The sequence below is a fragment of the Athene noctua genome, chromosome 22 (assembly GCF_965140245.1).
Source record: "Athene noctua chromosome 22, bAthNoc1.hap1.1, whole genome shotgun sequence".
Lineage (NCBI taxonomy): Eukaryota > Metazoa > Chordata > Aves > Strigiformes > Strigidae > Athene > Athene noctua.
The window spans coordinates 8,195,025-8,209,457 of NC_134058.1; the positions used below are offsets into that span (position 1 = coordinate 8,195,025).

Sequence of the window (14,433 nt, forward strand, 5' to 3'; positions counted from 1 at the left end):
CCCCGACAGAGCGCAGACTCCATTGGCTTCGCCCTGCACAATATGGCCAGTTATCAACTAGCAGATGCCTGGTTGTGCTAGCAGTACAAGCTAATACAGAACTGTCTCTTGATGAGACCCACACTGCCATGAAAAAGCCCCCAAGAGTTTTTACACCAACCGGTCAGGAACGCATCCCGGAGCACTTCGGCCCCATGGCTGAGTTACCCCAGAGTGCACAGAAATGAAGATGGCAGAGCAGCGCGATGACGGGGACGAGCACAGGGGATGCCATGGGGGAGAAACCAACCAAAACTTCTCTGTGAAAAGAGCTCAAGCGTGTCTGCTGCAACGGGGCTGGACCAGCGGCATGAGAATCCCCTGTGGGCACGTGTCTAAGCAGAACCAAAACACCCCGACAAGCAGTTCGCCTGTCTACAACCTTGGCCTTCATTAAGGTAAAATAGATTTCTTGTCTTTAAACAGCCAGACTTTTGGGATAAGGGGTGCAGATCTCCCCCTAACATCCCACTTCTGCTGTAAATCATGAGAGCTCTGCCAGCCTGGACATGAAGGGAACATGCTCTTTTACCGACCTGAGTTGGTACTTACCAGCCTTAGGTCTATTACATCCTGAAGCATGAACCGAATCCTTGAAGATGTTTTCCTCTCTTTCACAATCTTCTCCATCTGATTAAAATACTGGTCCATGCGAGGCTACACAAGAGAAACATCATCATCAACGTGTCTTGGAAGAAAATGAAAATGCTCCCTCAGGCAGGGAGTCAGTGGGTTCCGCATTAAAGCATTTCTGTGCCAGAAATGCATCTGGGGACAGAGCTGCTCTCCAGAGAAGGGAGTGTTGGGCCTCAGGCGCTCCCCTGAGGTTGGACCTGAGTGTGCACAGTGCAAGATGTGCAGGAAATGAGGCAGAAGTCTACAGGCACCTCCTTTGTTTAGCACACCCTTTTCTCAGCATTTTTAATTACTTGAATAATCTACACTCTCTGCATGTACATAATAAACTTACTATCTATTAAAAAAAAAAAAAATCCTTTTTTTTTTTCATGGTCCAGCTAAGCTTATCTACTGGCTAACTGCCACCTAAAAGGAGAGTCCTGCTGTACCTCCGAGCTCTTCCTCTTCATATCAGTGTGTGTGCTCACCTCAGCCCAAGAAAAACTGGCTCAGGAAACTAAATGGCATAAAACTAACCCTGCACACATCATTTTGATGCTTTACCTCTCCAAAATGTCTCAGCCAGGGCCAGGCAAGAGAAGCAGGGGCAGAAGAGCTGCTTCTCTCAGCAAGAATCTGTATGACAGGTTTAGCTGTAGTATAAAATTCCACAAGCTCCTTTTCGTCCCAAAAGTTGTGATGTGATGGAATCCAAATCAGTTTGCACTAAGTCATAAAATGGTATCGCTAGAGAATCCTCCGTTAGGTCTAAATTTGAATTGCCAGGCTCCAAAAAGCCTTTTTGCCCAAAATGGGGGCTCTAGCTTTATTAAACAAAAAGTTTCAGGACAGTTTTATAAAATGTTTTTCACTCTCTTCACTAAAAACTAGCTAAACCCTTAAACAAACAAGAAAAACCCCATTAAAATTTGGTGCTGGCCTTGCCTTGGAAAGTTTCAGCTCTGAGAGCAAATGTTTCCAAAATTAGGAATGACGGGGAAAATATTTAAAATGGACTTTGTCCAGAAGCTTTAATTATAACTATCACTAACGCTTCAGCTTCAATAAAAACACATAATAAAACGTCTACCCCATTAATAGAAAATAAATAAAGGATTATCACTCGATCTTGATAGAAATAACAAATCCCAAAGTCAGGACACGGGCAGCTTCTCACAACGTGTAACATGACATGTGCAAGCACTTCCCTGCTGCGCGCCTGCCCCAGGCTGCATGGTGCCATGGCTCGAGGTTGCAGAACTGGCCAGTGCACCAAAATGTTGGCTTTGACAGTCTTTCCATGCTCGCAAAGACCAAAACAGCATCCAGGACTCGTCCAGCGGTGACCTCAGCTACTGCTTACAAGTCAGACCCTGTTTTCTTCCCGAAGCACGTGGACAAACTTAATCCCCGCTTCTGGCACTTTCAAACCTGCCTCAGTAATGCGGAGGCTGCTGCCGTAACAGCGCAGGGTATTTAGTCTGGGGGATTAGAGGTAAACTATGCTCTTTTGGTCAATGCTTCGCAAAACAGTTTGGGGAACTTTCCCCGTAAGGATCAGGATTGATCCGCCGTGATCCCTGCAACCCAGCGCACTGTAAGGGAACTCCCTTCCCCGAGCAGCTGAAAACAATTAGTTCAGTTTGTTTCCAGAGCTGAGTCCGACTGATTTCTGGCAAAACCCTCAAATGCTTTTTCATCCCAAGCCTGACTTTTGCGAAGGAGAAGCAAATTGTCTGCGCCAAGAGAAGCTCACAGAGTGCGTAATGCTCCACGCTATGTATACATTTGCTGGAAAATGGGGAGGAGGATGCTGGAGTGCTGCAGTTGCAAAACAGCTGCTTCATTCCATCAGAGCTGGAGATGATGATGACACAAAACAAAGGCATCTACAAAGGTTCAGGTGGGGGTTTAGGCCAGTTAATGAGCGTTTTTTTTTTTAAGATTTAACCCGAACAATACATTCAGTGGTTAGCTTTTGTGGGTAATATAAGCCTCCAATGGTAAAGAAACAACTGTAAATCTTAATGTTTTGGAAACTACGGACAAGAGGTAAAAATCTATTTGGAAAAAGAAACCCATAGGATATGTTGAGTGCTTTTAGACAGTGTGCTTGGATGAAATATTTGGAAACAAGTAGCTAGTGAAGAACACAGTTGAAAATCACACAGACTCTATTAGAAAGGGGCAGAGAGGAAGGAGCGAGGCCAGGTCGTGATGAAACATCCACAGAAGAGCAGATGATTTCCTCATGCCTCATTCGTGAAGAAAAAATAAATCCTCAAATAAAAACACCCCACACCCATTTTTCCATCCCTGCCTTGAAAGCCTTGTGTCTCACTCCCGGTCCTGCCCTACCTTTGCTTTCTCAAAGTCCAGGTCCTTGCCAATGGTAGTTAGCAGGCGGCAAAGGCACTCGAGGGACTCCTCATCGTGGTTTTTCAGCAGCTTTACCACGCAGTCATGCATGATAGCCTCCGTCAGCATTTTTAGTTTGAAAAGCTCGCCAATGAATTTTATATTCCCAATGGATCTCCGTCGGGCTTTGTCCTTGGCCTCTTCCAGCTCATCATGGAGCCGCGTCTTCTCCTCTGGCTGTAAAACAGAAAAACAGCTCTAAAAAACCATGTTCACAGAGCACAGAACTCTTCAAAAGATCCAGTTTTACATTTATAACTGCTGTTATCCCTGTTTACTCTTTTTTGCCTAAAAACCAAAAAGAGGCGAGTATAAACCCGCTAACCAAGAAAAGTATTTTTTATTATACTCAGCCACAGTGACAGAATGAAACTCTCAACTACAAAATTCCCCCCAAATCGACTGTCATCTTCAAAAGAGATCACTTTCAGAGGGAGCTCTGAGAATTTATGGGGAAAAATACCACTTACAGTGGTAGCAGCTTCAAGTTCTTTCTGCTTCTTTTCAAAGACATCGTCGTCAGCCTTGTCCTTTTCAAATTCCTTCTGGCAGCGATTTAACAGCAACTTGCGAAAATTTACTGTGCTCCCAGGTTTGTCTGCCATGGGCACTTTCAGCTGTAGGAGAAGGAAGAAAAACATCAGTAGAAATATGGCTAAACTTTACATACGAGTGAGGTTTCCTATAAGCTATCCATTACATTTTATTACACGCTTCATATTCAGCAACGCAAGTCTGCAAGGCTATGACAGTTAAGCATCACGTCATGATTTCCAGCAGAGTTTTACATTTCATATGTAAAGTCGCACTCAAAACTTGGCTCACACCACCTCCGCCCAGACACAGATTACATTTCCATTCACAGGATCCTTTAAAAAGACACACTGCCTAAAACCGCTCTTGTTATGCGCTTAAGACTCTGGAGCTCTGCTCCTTTGTTGCGTGCCATGAAGGGTTTTGGGGGTGAAGGAGGTTATTTTGTCCCAGATTCACCATCTGAAAACTAGCTGCCCGAAGCTTGGCTTGGCACCTTGGGCTCCCTTTGAAACGAGAGAAACTGAACTTTCCAAATGTGACTCATGGCATCTTGCGACCAGGCAGAGCAAAGTATCCTCAGCTCCAAACAACACACGACTCCAGGCAAAGCCTCTGCCCGCAGAAGAAATCTGTCATGTAAATTGTTTTTATTTATGTTCAGCAACTAACATTTAACTCTGCTCTTGCCACGTTTAACCACCAATCAGTTCACGGGGATAATGTGCAGAACGTTCACCCGTGCAGAGGAATTTCCCCTTTGACTTGGGCGGCTCTTACCGTTACAAGACACCTGCACATGTTGGCATACGCCACCGAGAAGCTCGGTTCATCGATAGCCTTCTCAAAGACCAGGTCGATGACTCCTTTCAGCCTCTCTTCTGTATCTACCGTCAGGTCTGTCACTTGCTTCATGAGCTGGTTGAACATCTGGGGCGTCAGCTTGTTCAAGATGCTTCGTACCTTGCGGAACAGCTCCTAGATGACAGGAAAACGGTACCTTAAAACTGAAATTGCACAAGGGGATTTCAGGAACAAGCCAGGACACACTTTAGGGGTGAACAGGAAGATGTCCTATAGGAACTCCTAGGGAGTTGAGTTACACACACACACATATTTATGCACAGTTCTAGCTCAGCTACTGGCTACCAAAGACCAAGGCTGCAGGGCAGGATTTTTGGAAACAGCCAAGTGCTTTTTTTCAAGTGTGACAGCAGCACAAAGCCCTTGCTGTCACCCAACAGAAACATTCTTCTTGATATCAGTTTAGCCACGAGATATAAATTAACAGGGAGTAGACCACTTCTCCCTCAACCAGAGGTATTCAACTTCTCCTATATTTACTTTAAAGCACCTTTTTTTCCTATCCAGAATGTTAATTAGGTCAACACCACGGCCACTAGCCTTGAGAACAGAATTCCAGTGTCCTTCAAAACTGTCCCAACTTATCCTACAAATTACAAGTCCGACCACCAGGCAAACACCTCCGCCCAGAGTGGCTGCCCCATGGAGGGGAGGAGGGGGAGAAAGACACAGAGAAAGCTTCAGAGACAGCACTGTCAGGCTGGGCAGGACAAACTGACAGAGGAACCTCAGTCTTGCTGAGGTTCAGGGCAGAAACACAGTCTAAAAGGGGATGAAAAGCAAGTTCTGTGATGGAAGTTTGAGGTTGTTTGCTTTAAAATGGAGACAGAAATATTCTAGTGAAATAGCAGTAGAAAAACAATCCTGGAAGAGAGGTAGTAGGTTGTCTGGTGTTCCCTATTTAGACTCGCTTAATATACAGGATTGCCATTTAGACTCCAGGTCAAGAATAAACAAGTTAAAAAAAAAAAAAAAATCAAGGTAGAGTAAAGCTGTGATTCAAAGTGGAATTCATTGCCCTTTTTTACTGTCTTACACAACAGCAAAGGCAAATTACCATTCTCCTCCTGTTGCAGACTGCTGTACTCAGAAGCACTTGCTAATGCTCTCACCTGGGTTTTGACATTTTCTGGGTCCTCAGTTTGGTTTTCTCTCTTCAGGCTCGGCTTCCAGGCGTTCTCTGCCTTCTTCAGGTGCACATCCTCCTTCACACACACAGTGATGATCTTCCTGGGCTCTCTCCTCTGGCCTGGCTGAGATCTCCTCGGTCCAACATTCAACAACTAGGACAAAAACATTCCTTGTTATATCCCCTTTTAAGCTCGCATCTCGATAAAACACTCCAGGGCGCAACGCCAACACCCGCTGACGGCAACGCCGACAATCAGCAACTCCTCCTAGGGCTCTGAGGACTCCCTCTGACCCAACGCAGCGTCCGGGTTGGTCAAAGGGAACAGGAAGACACCAAACACGTTTCTCTCAGGCAGCTTTTCCCCGAAACAGATATTGGGATGACCACTGCCTACACGCATCGACGCTGTTCCGGGCGCTGCTCACACACTGCAGAGCTGAACCCTGCTGACCAAAACGGCCTCTTGACAGCCAGCCACTGCACAACAGACATCAGAGCAAAGGCCTATTTAAGGATTAAGTCCTTACAGGTGTATTTCAAATGTGCTATCCCAAGCAATTAGCTAATGATACGTTATCATTTAGCAACTCTGCCAAAGCCATTAAGTTTTACTGGGGATTGCTTCAGACAGCCATTTTGAGCCAGGAATTATGTAAAACACACTGAATGGAGCACCAGTGGAGCTCCTGCATTGTAGAAATACGGATCATAACAGATGTGGGTCAAACTCTTTATAGTTCATAACAGAAACACAGTACTTTGTTTCAAACAGCATCAAGTGCCTCTCTGCAATCCTGTCTAACATGATGCACCTTCTGGTCAAATCAGGTATGAAAACTGCTGAAACCGGGGAGTTTTTCATCAGTTGTACAAGTGATAGGGCACAAGACACCCCCAAACTCCCTCTTCATCATTTGGGAGCTTCTGATTAAGGACTAAAGGTATCAAATGTTATCAGGAGGTTATTCTTCCCCTGTGCTCTCTCATATTTCTTAACTCATTTATTAGAAATGTCCAATCTCAACGTAAAAATTAGTGCAGCGACAAGACTCCATTATCAAACCCTGCTGCTTTCCACAGAAGTAATTCATCTCTTCAGTGGGCAGTAGGCAGCCTCCACATGAAAGATGGGCCAGTTAAAACATTTCTTTGTTCAACAAAGGGATTCAATGATCATCAGAGAGGGAAAACCATCTCAGTTATTCAAACAGCTTCACCAAGTACAGGAGGAAAGTGCTCTTAGCTGGTGCCTCTTACATCGTGTATCAGCCCCAAACCCGGTTTTGCACTATTAAAAACCAAAATCCTCCTTAAAGGCAATTTGAACCGCTTGGCTCTGACGACATAAATACGTGCTGCTGAGGAAAGCAAATGAACATAATCACGGCTGCTGCTGGAGTTCTCGTTTGCGCTTCGTTATGGAATAGCAGCAACAGAGTAAGGGGTTGTCAAAAGACAACGACCTCCTGCCAAGGCGATGCGTGGAAGAGGGCTACGTGGGGCAGCGTGGTAGTGTGCTGCCCACTGCCCACAAAGGCCTCCCCACCCAGATTCCGCTGGCGGGTGCAGAAAGAACCCATCGGATCATTCAAACTTTTTTGGGGGGCGCAAGCTGTAACGGTAACGCAACCACACGAGTCAATGGCTCCTGAGATAGCAACAGCGGAAGGAGGAAGCAAGAACGGGGAGAGCCTTCACAAGGCTTTTGTGTGCTGGACACTTTCCTAAAAGAGCTGTCAGTCCTCTCCACACCCACCCAGAGCCCTCGACTGACACTAGAGGACACAGCAAAGACTGCTTCACAGCCCTGCGTTGAGACACGGACCTCTGTTTTTACACAATGTCACACGATTTTGCTGCCCGGGTTCTAACTACACCACAAACATATGGCCACGGAAAGAAGAAACTTCCCTCCAGCTGAAAAACCAGACAATAACGCAACAGAAAACCGACTGGTTTCAGCCATGCACACTAGACTTCATCATACAACTCCTTGCACACAGAAAGCTTGGTAGTCAGAGCCTGGCCGGCAGCGTGCCCTGAAAATCAAAACCTTTGGCCTCATTTCATCCAGGAACCAGGGAAAAGCCAGCGAGAGGGAACCTGTGGCCACCCCATCTCTCTTGCACAGAGACAGCTCTGGTCTGAAGGACCTTCCAGAACGCAGTCGGGCTGTAAGGCGCCAGAACAGAGCTGCAGAGGCACGGCGCCTCCTCGGGTACGGGTCCACGCAAAGCCGAAGCGTCGACTCTGAGAGCAAACGGACCTCCCTGAAGGAGGGGGCTACTTCCCTTGCAGAACCAATGGATGCAAGGAGCACTTGTGCATCTCCTGCATGTCCACGTGTTACATGTCACAGCCGCCTCGAATCCTTCGAGAACAGACCTTTAAGTGCATTAATAGAACAAAGACTTCCTTTAAGATTGTATTTTTTTAATATCCGTGAATAAACTTGGTTCAAACCTGTTTGATTAGGTTTTAAAAGCAGTGAAGAGAAGCCTCTTTTGAACATGTAATAAAATAATACATGGATCAAACTTCGAACAGAAAAAATCCGTGGTTTTTTGGTTCCTATCTACAAAGTGGCGAGTTAAACAGGCACTTAAGCTCATGCCAGGCCTCCTCCTTGTAACCCAGTCCAAGAAAATAATAATGGTTCTGTAGTACCTGCAATTACAGCTCTACAGCCTGCACTGAAATAATATTTTCCACCAAAGCCCAGAGAAGTGCTTACCAGATGCTACTACTTTAATCTGAAGTACCTGTCTTTCGGATGAAGAGGGAGGGGGGAAAAAAAGGAAAGCAGAAAGAAACAGGGACAAGCCTCCCGCAGAGGAGCAAAAAACTCGCAGCAACACAGTACAACCTGGTGCTCTCCACTCTTAGGACACCAGTCACGGTAACGTTTTAAAAAACATCAAAGAAATTAAAGAGCTGCTTCTCCCTCTACAACAGACTTCAAATGCAGAAGGCAAAATTGAGGTTAGAGGCTAGAAGTGGTTCTGCCTTCCAGGGAAGCACAAGAAACAAGGCGACTTGAGTTTCCATCACCTCTCAGGAAGGTTAAAGCAAACTCATCCCACCTCTGCGCAGGGACGGACCGGCCCTCTCCAACCCTATTTGCATCTCCTTACCCACGGCACTCATCTAACTTCTTATCTACATCAGAAAGCGTTTATTAGCTGTATTTTTTTCCTGTGTAATCACACCCCTTGTGTTGTTTGATGCGACATTTGTTAGTTATAAAAACAGTCATACAACACGTTTAAGCGAAAAGAAGGAAATAAAGACAAAAGCCAAGGAAGCAAAACAAAAGATTCTCAACGTGCTGAAAGCTTGTTAGCGCTGAGCTGCTCGACATTATTTCGAGGGCAAGGAATAGGCAGTGGGGTTTAATGGTTTATGGGCATGGCCTGTGTAGAGGTGGAATGACCGGGTGGACAGACAGCGTACACGCAGATTTTTGCCATGCTTTACGAGAAGATAATGTCTGATTTTGCTCGGGGCTGAAAACCCTCTCATCCTATCACCGCCGACGTCACAGGACAGCGGAGCTCGTTAAATAACGTCACCTTCCAACCCTCCTCGAGGAGAACGCAAAGGAAGGCTCTACTCTGTAAAGGCGCAAATGTAAGATGTATGTTATGTGCTGAATGCTCCAAATGAACGGGGTAAGCAGGACTTACCTTTTCTCCCCCTTTCCACAGGTCTGCAAAGTGCAGACCCCTCGCGGATCCCGCTCAGGCCAACGTCCCAGCATGCCCTCAGCTGGTGATGTCCCACCCACCACTGAAGACTGCCTAGAGGGGTACAATGCAAGTCTTGTTTCGTTTTTTTTTTAAACAATGTTGCACCTTTTTGTAAAGTTTTCTGCCAGTCATTCTTTATCAACAGCGGGCGTTAGGGAAAAAGACAACTCTACAAAAAGGTGCAAAGACTCGGGGGGAAAGGGGGGGATTTGGCTTACCCCTATCGGCAGGTTCCTCAATGGTGGGTGAGGCGAGACCAAGAGAGGGCATGCTGGGGAACCGCACCGAGCCAGGGAAGGCAATCCAGGGTTGCTCTGCACTTTGCAGGCCTGCGGAAAGAGAAAGAGCGACAGGGACGTTACCAAGATGCCGAGAGGCTCAGGACATTCAGCGCACGAAAGGAGAGAAGGAGGCGCCGGAGTACAACCTGCAAGTCCTAAATACAGGAAGCGATGTCGACCTCAAACAGCATCGAGGTTTTGAGAAGGAGTGGTGCTCCGAGAGAAACTGCAGCACCGAAGCTACTCCAAGACACGGGCACGTGCCCCAGAACATGACCATGAGACCGCTCTCAAACCAGAAATATTACATCAACTGAAAATCACCAGGTTTGACTCCGAGCCTCCTGGAAATCTGCACACTTGGAAGTCAAGGTCATTCAGTGAACTCTTCTGAAACCAGCGGTTTTGAAAGATAAATGATGGCTATGTCATTGGATATATCTAGATCGATACACTTGATGTATCGTGATAGATACATGAAAAATCAATGATTGCACCTAATGAAAGCAGCCTCCATCCTCCAGCTGCAGCTGACTGGGCGGCACCATGCTGGGGGGCACCTGCACCCCAAGAAAAAGAGACGGCAAAGGCAAGAAGGAAGAATTCAGAGGGGGATTTCAGAGTTTGGGCAAAGCCAGACACAGGGAAAAGAAGAAAAAGTGAAAGAAAAGCAGAGGAACAGGCAGGAAAACAAGGAATGTAGCGACCAAAGCAAAGCAACATGTGGAAGCATAGAGAAAGCAAGAACATACACAGGTACTGTGCATATTCTTTTTGGTTTTTGGTTCGTAAAATCTATTTGCTCAATTGCCATGTTTTATAAAATAGACTCCTATGATGACACACACCAGCGCCGGGTTGTTGTACAAGAAACGTTCACACACACGTGACTGCCATGTCTCCAGTGTGGAAACATGTTTCCACACCTCTTGCAGAAGGAAAAGCAATCAAATCCATTTCAGACCAATACATACCAGTTATAAACATCCACAATGTTTTTCTAATTTGCCTACATTTTGACAGCCAAGAAAACATCACCCCTGCATTCATCCTGACAAAACCAGAACCACCGGAGCATCGGAAGAGGCCCAAAAGCATGAGGATGGACTTCTCTGGCATTAAGGCCAGTTTTTAAATTAGCAAGTTGGGGTAAACTCACACTTCCAGATACGTTTCTTCCACCAGAGGTTTGCCTCCCAAAATCAGCAAAGGCTGGCGTGAAGTCTGGTCCTCGAGGCAGTATCCGAGGGTCCAGAGTTCTCAGTGGCAATTTTGGCTGATTGACCTGCATGGTGGAGCAGAACAAACAAACAGGATCTGTTCAGCGGGTGCTGCAGCTACCAAAGATCGCACAGGTCTACAGACAATCTCTGCTCAAGCAGAATATCCACAGTAACACTTTCAACAAACCGTGCAAGTTTTATGCATCCATGCTTGCACTAAAAATATGCATTAAATTTAAAATACGTCTTCTGCAGGTGACTATTACGGAAATAGGTTGAGTTCAGAAACATTTCAAGGCTGAGCATGACTTATGGAGGACAAAATTATGGCAACACGGGCCCGTCTTCCGCAAAATGAAGGCGATAGTCTTGGTTCAGGATCACAAAACTGCCACCTTCCCTCAAACAAATGTCCCTTGTGTTAACAAGACAGATGGCCAACCAAGCAAAGGAAGCTCCAAAGCAGACAGAGCAGTGAGAAGCAATCATGGAAAACTAGCAGGTGGATGAAATCGTTTTGGGAACAAAGCTGCGCTTTACAATTTGTCTGGGTATGAAATTCAGAGTGGAAATGTTTCTGCACATGAGGATCACCTGTATCCCGATCTGTGCTTGAATCTTAAGAGCAAGTCTGTAGTGGTTACATCAAAAATCAATGCACTACATAGTTCTAACTGAGACGAGAGCAAGGTCTTGGTGTCAGCACTTCAGAAATAACAAGTATTTCAATAAGTGCAGACATACAGCAGAGAAAAATCACATCTGTAATAAGGCTGGATAGAAATCACAAAACTTCTTGAGAGTCAAGGTTTTAAAGATCTTTTACTAGATCAGCTCATAAATAGTGACACAACTGTTTCATATTAAAAAAAGTTTGTCCAGAAGCTTGACAATGCTTTCTAACTGTAGAATCGATCTAATAAAAGACACTGCCTCTCTGTTCAGTTTTGTTCTGCTTACATCCCTAGGTCTTCATGTCTATATAATTTTAAATCTTAATAACAACCTGGTGTAACTTAATCCAGATAAAGACAGTTAAAAATGCTTCAGTTTTTAAATCATCTGTGCATATTCATTAGGCACCAACGCCTCTACTTGAAGAATTCTGTGATGTGACATTGGCCATATATTTCCCCTTCTTGACAGAAGCCTGCATCGAAATGGTCAAGGAAGGAACAAAGCATATGTTAGGGATCTTTATTTTAATTAAAAAACCCCTGCACGCACCTGTTTTATCGGCTCTCCTCTCACCTTGTCGAGAACCACATCACTTATGGGAGGCAGCCCCTCGGGCTTTTGGATACAGGCAGGCATGAACTGGAAATCCAGTAAGAACTCCCTGTCGTACTGCTTCTTCCCCTCGGGGTCCAGGGGCTTCCACTGCTCTATAAAGAAAAAAGGTGCCTGAGATTCAAAGGTAACAAAAACCTCCACTCTCCGAGATGTGTTTCCAATAAATCCAAAGGGAAGAGATAGATACAGTTGCGTGGGAAATTTTAATTTAACTTTATTTTTATTTTGAAGGCAGCGAGAAGAAGAACACACGTCGCATTAAAAGAAGGTAAACAATGGGGGTCAAATACAGCAACCACACATGGAACTAATCACTAATTCCAGTTTTAACCATGTCATCCCATTTTAACTCTGACTTTCACTCTCTCATGTGATACGATAAAACAGGGACGATTGCCAGTTTCCGGGTGAAAATGCAAAACTTAAAGCAGCTGGTTTTGTGTAAAAGGGAGCGATAAATGCAGAGCTGAGGAGAGCACTGTGCAGAACAAAAATATCCTTTGAAAATGTAAAAACACTGAGTCTAACAACCCATGCTGGAGATAACAGTGGGAACCAAAAGAAAATACAAAACCACAAGCCATGCTCTAAAAATAACAACTTTTCACCCATTTTTTCAGAGGGCTTTCTAAGTTGAACTGCAGTGTAGAGGACGCAGACTGATGCAAGTCAAAATATAAACCTACAGCCATTTCAGCACAAGGAAAATTAGCATCTGGTAGCCTAGAGACAGAATTTTCTTCGCTGGCCACACAGTTTGTTTGAAGTTAGAAAACGTGGACTTGCTCAGCGGCCAGGTTGGCTCGTCAGGCCCCTAAGTGGGCAGTGCATTTTTATCTGAAGGAAAACATCTGTATGAGATGTCGCCTTTGTGTTTCACTGATTCCACACAGCATTGCTTTGAATTTATCCAGCTGTTCAGGTTTGCTGTTAAGGGATTCTATTATTTCTTTATTTCAGTCCCTGATCACTGGCTTTGGGTCTCTTGGTTCTCACCATCCTCATACCTGCAGAGGCCACAAACGGGAACTTATTTCAAGTGATGTGTTTTAATAACTGGAAATGAAAATACAAAAAAGTGATTCTGCTTTTTAGCTCTTTGTGCAGTTTTATTTCTACAGAGCTTCGGGATAAAGGGGTGCAGAAAATGGTTTGGCTGTCTAGCTGCATCCCAGCCAGAATTCCTAGCCAGCTGCCTACTCACTGTGCCACACCATCCTCCATTTATCATGGAAAAGTACTGACGGCAACAAGAAACAGTTCATATGTACAGCTTCCTTCTCTTGGAAAGACCTTAACAAGCTGTTTTAATGTGAAAAGCAGCTGGGCAGACCACAGGCAGGCTTTCTGGATCCCCAACGAGGGGAGAGGCTGGGACATAACACACAATTCCTCCTATGGTTGACCAAAATGCAAAAAATCCCCCTTTTTAGAAAAAGTGGAGCTGAAATCGAGGATTATTGCATCAAGTGGCCAGGTCTGCTTTGCAGCAGACAAGTCTGATGCGTGTTGGTTTCTGAGGGATCGATCCCACCCTCCAGCTGAGTGGAAGGATGTCCAGATCCGACTGGGATCGTTCTAACTGCATCTAGTGTTTCAGAGAGACAGCTGATGAATTATGGATTAACTTCAAGATGTGCTTAACTAATGAACTGCTAAGCTATTGTAGGTGCGTGGTAAACTATCAAGAGGCCTCTGTGTTTTCTCCTAATGATACGATAGTACCAAATTAATCAAAGCAAAGCAACTCAGGTCTTTGTCAGAACAAAGCAACACTGAAATAACAACTGCAGTGTAACCACCTAACAGTGGTGTTCCTTCCTGATACTTTGTCCAGGCTCTCCAAGTCCTTTCTTATTTTGTTTTAATACTTTTTAATTTCTGAGCTCTTAAGAAAATGACTAATTTATTTTGGAGAAGCTTCACCCGAATAAGAAATGGCTTAAAAATTGGAAGCAACCAAGAATTAAGTTGGTCTCAAGGTCCCTCTTAATCAAGTGAATTAACAGAGGTTCAGGTCTACAAATTATATATCTTAATAAAGAACAAAACCACCCTGTAGGTAAACTGTATGCAGTGCTAACTAGCAACAAAAGGACCATATCCTGTGAGCCTACACTTGATTTATTCTATCAAAAGAACTGCATGCTTGCAGTTCAATAGCAGAGCCTGGATTGAAAAACCACATACTGTTTTCTTTTCTTTTCCTTACTCTTCTAGAAATCTGAAGATCTATGCAGCTGTTTAGCCAGGAAATTAAATCTATATAAACACAGATACTT

The 14,433-nt window shown here is 44.8% G+C and overlaps 1 protein-coding gene across 12 annotated transcripts in view; it reads right to left on the bottom strand.

The window, feature by feature from the left end:
- Positions 1–14,433, bottom strand: part of EIF4G3 (eukaryotic translation initiation factor 4 gamma 3) — a 147,785-nt gene that overhangs the window by 19,811 nt on the left and 113,541 nt on the right. For 10 of the 12 annotated variants that reach the window (XM_074925090.1, XM_074925096.1, XM_074925095.1 and 7 more), the window contains 8 exons: positions 12,086–12,243; positions 10,795–10,920; positions 9,573–9,683; positions 5,586–5,756; positions 4,390–4,587; positions 3,546–3,692; positions 3,016–3,252; positions 592–696 (listed from right to left, as the gene is read on the bottom strand). In XM_074925090.1, coding sequence (XP_074781191.1) covers positions 592–696; positions 3,016–3,252; positions 3,546–3,692; positions 4,390–4,587; positions 5,586–5,756; positions 9,573–9,683; positions 10,795–10,920; positions 12,086–12,243 — 1,253 coding nt within the window. The remainder of the gene's footprint in view (positions 1–591; positions 697–3,015; positions 3,253–3,545; positions 3,693–4,389; positions 4,588–5,585; positions 5,757–9,572; positions 9,684–10,794; positions 10,921–12,085; positions 12,244–14,433) is intronic. The other 2 variants (XM_074925092.1, XM_074925099.1) reach the window with 2 other exon arrangements.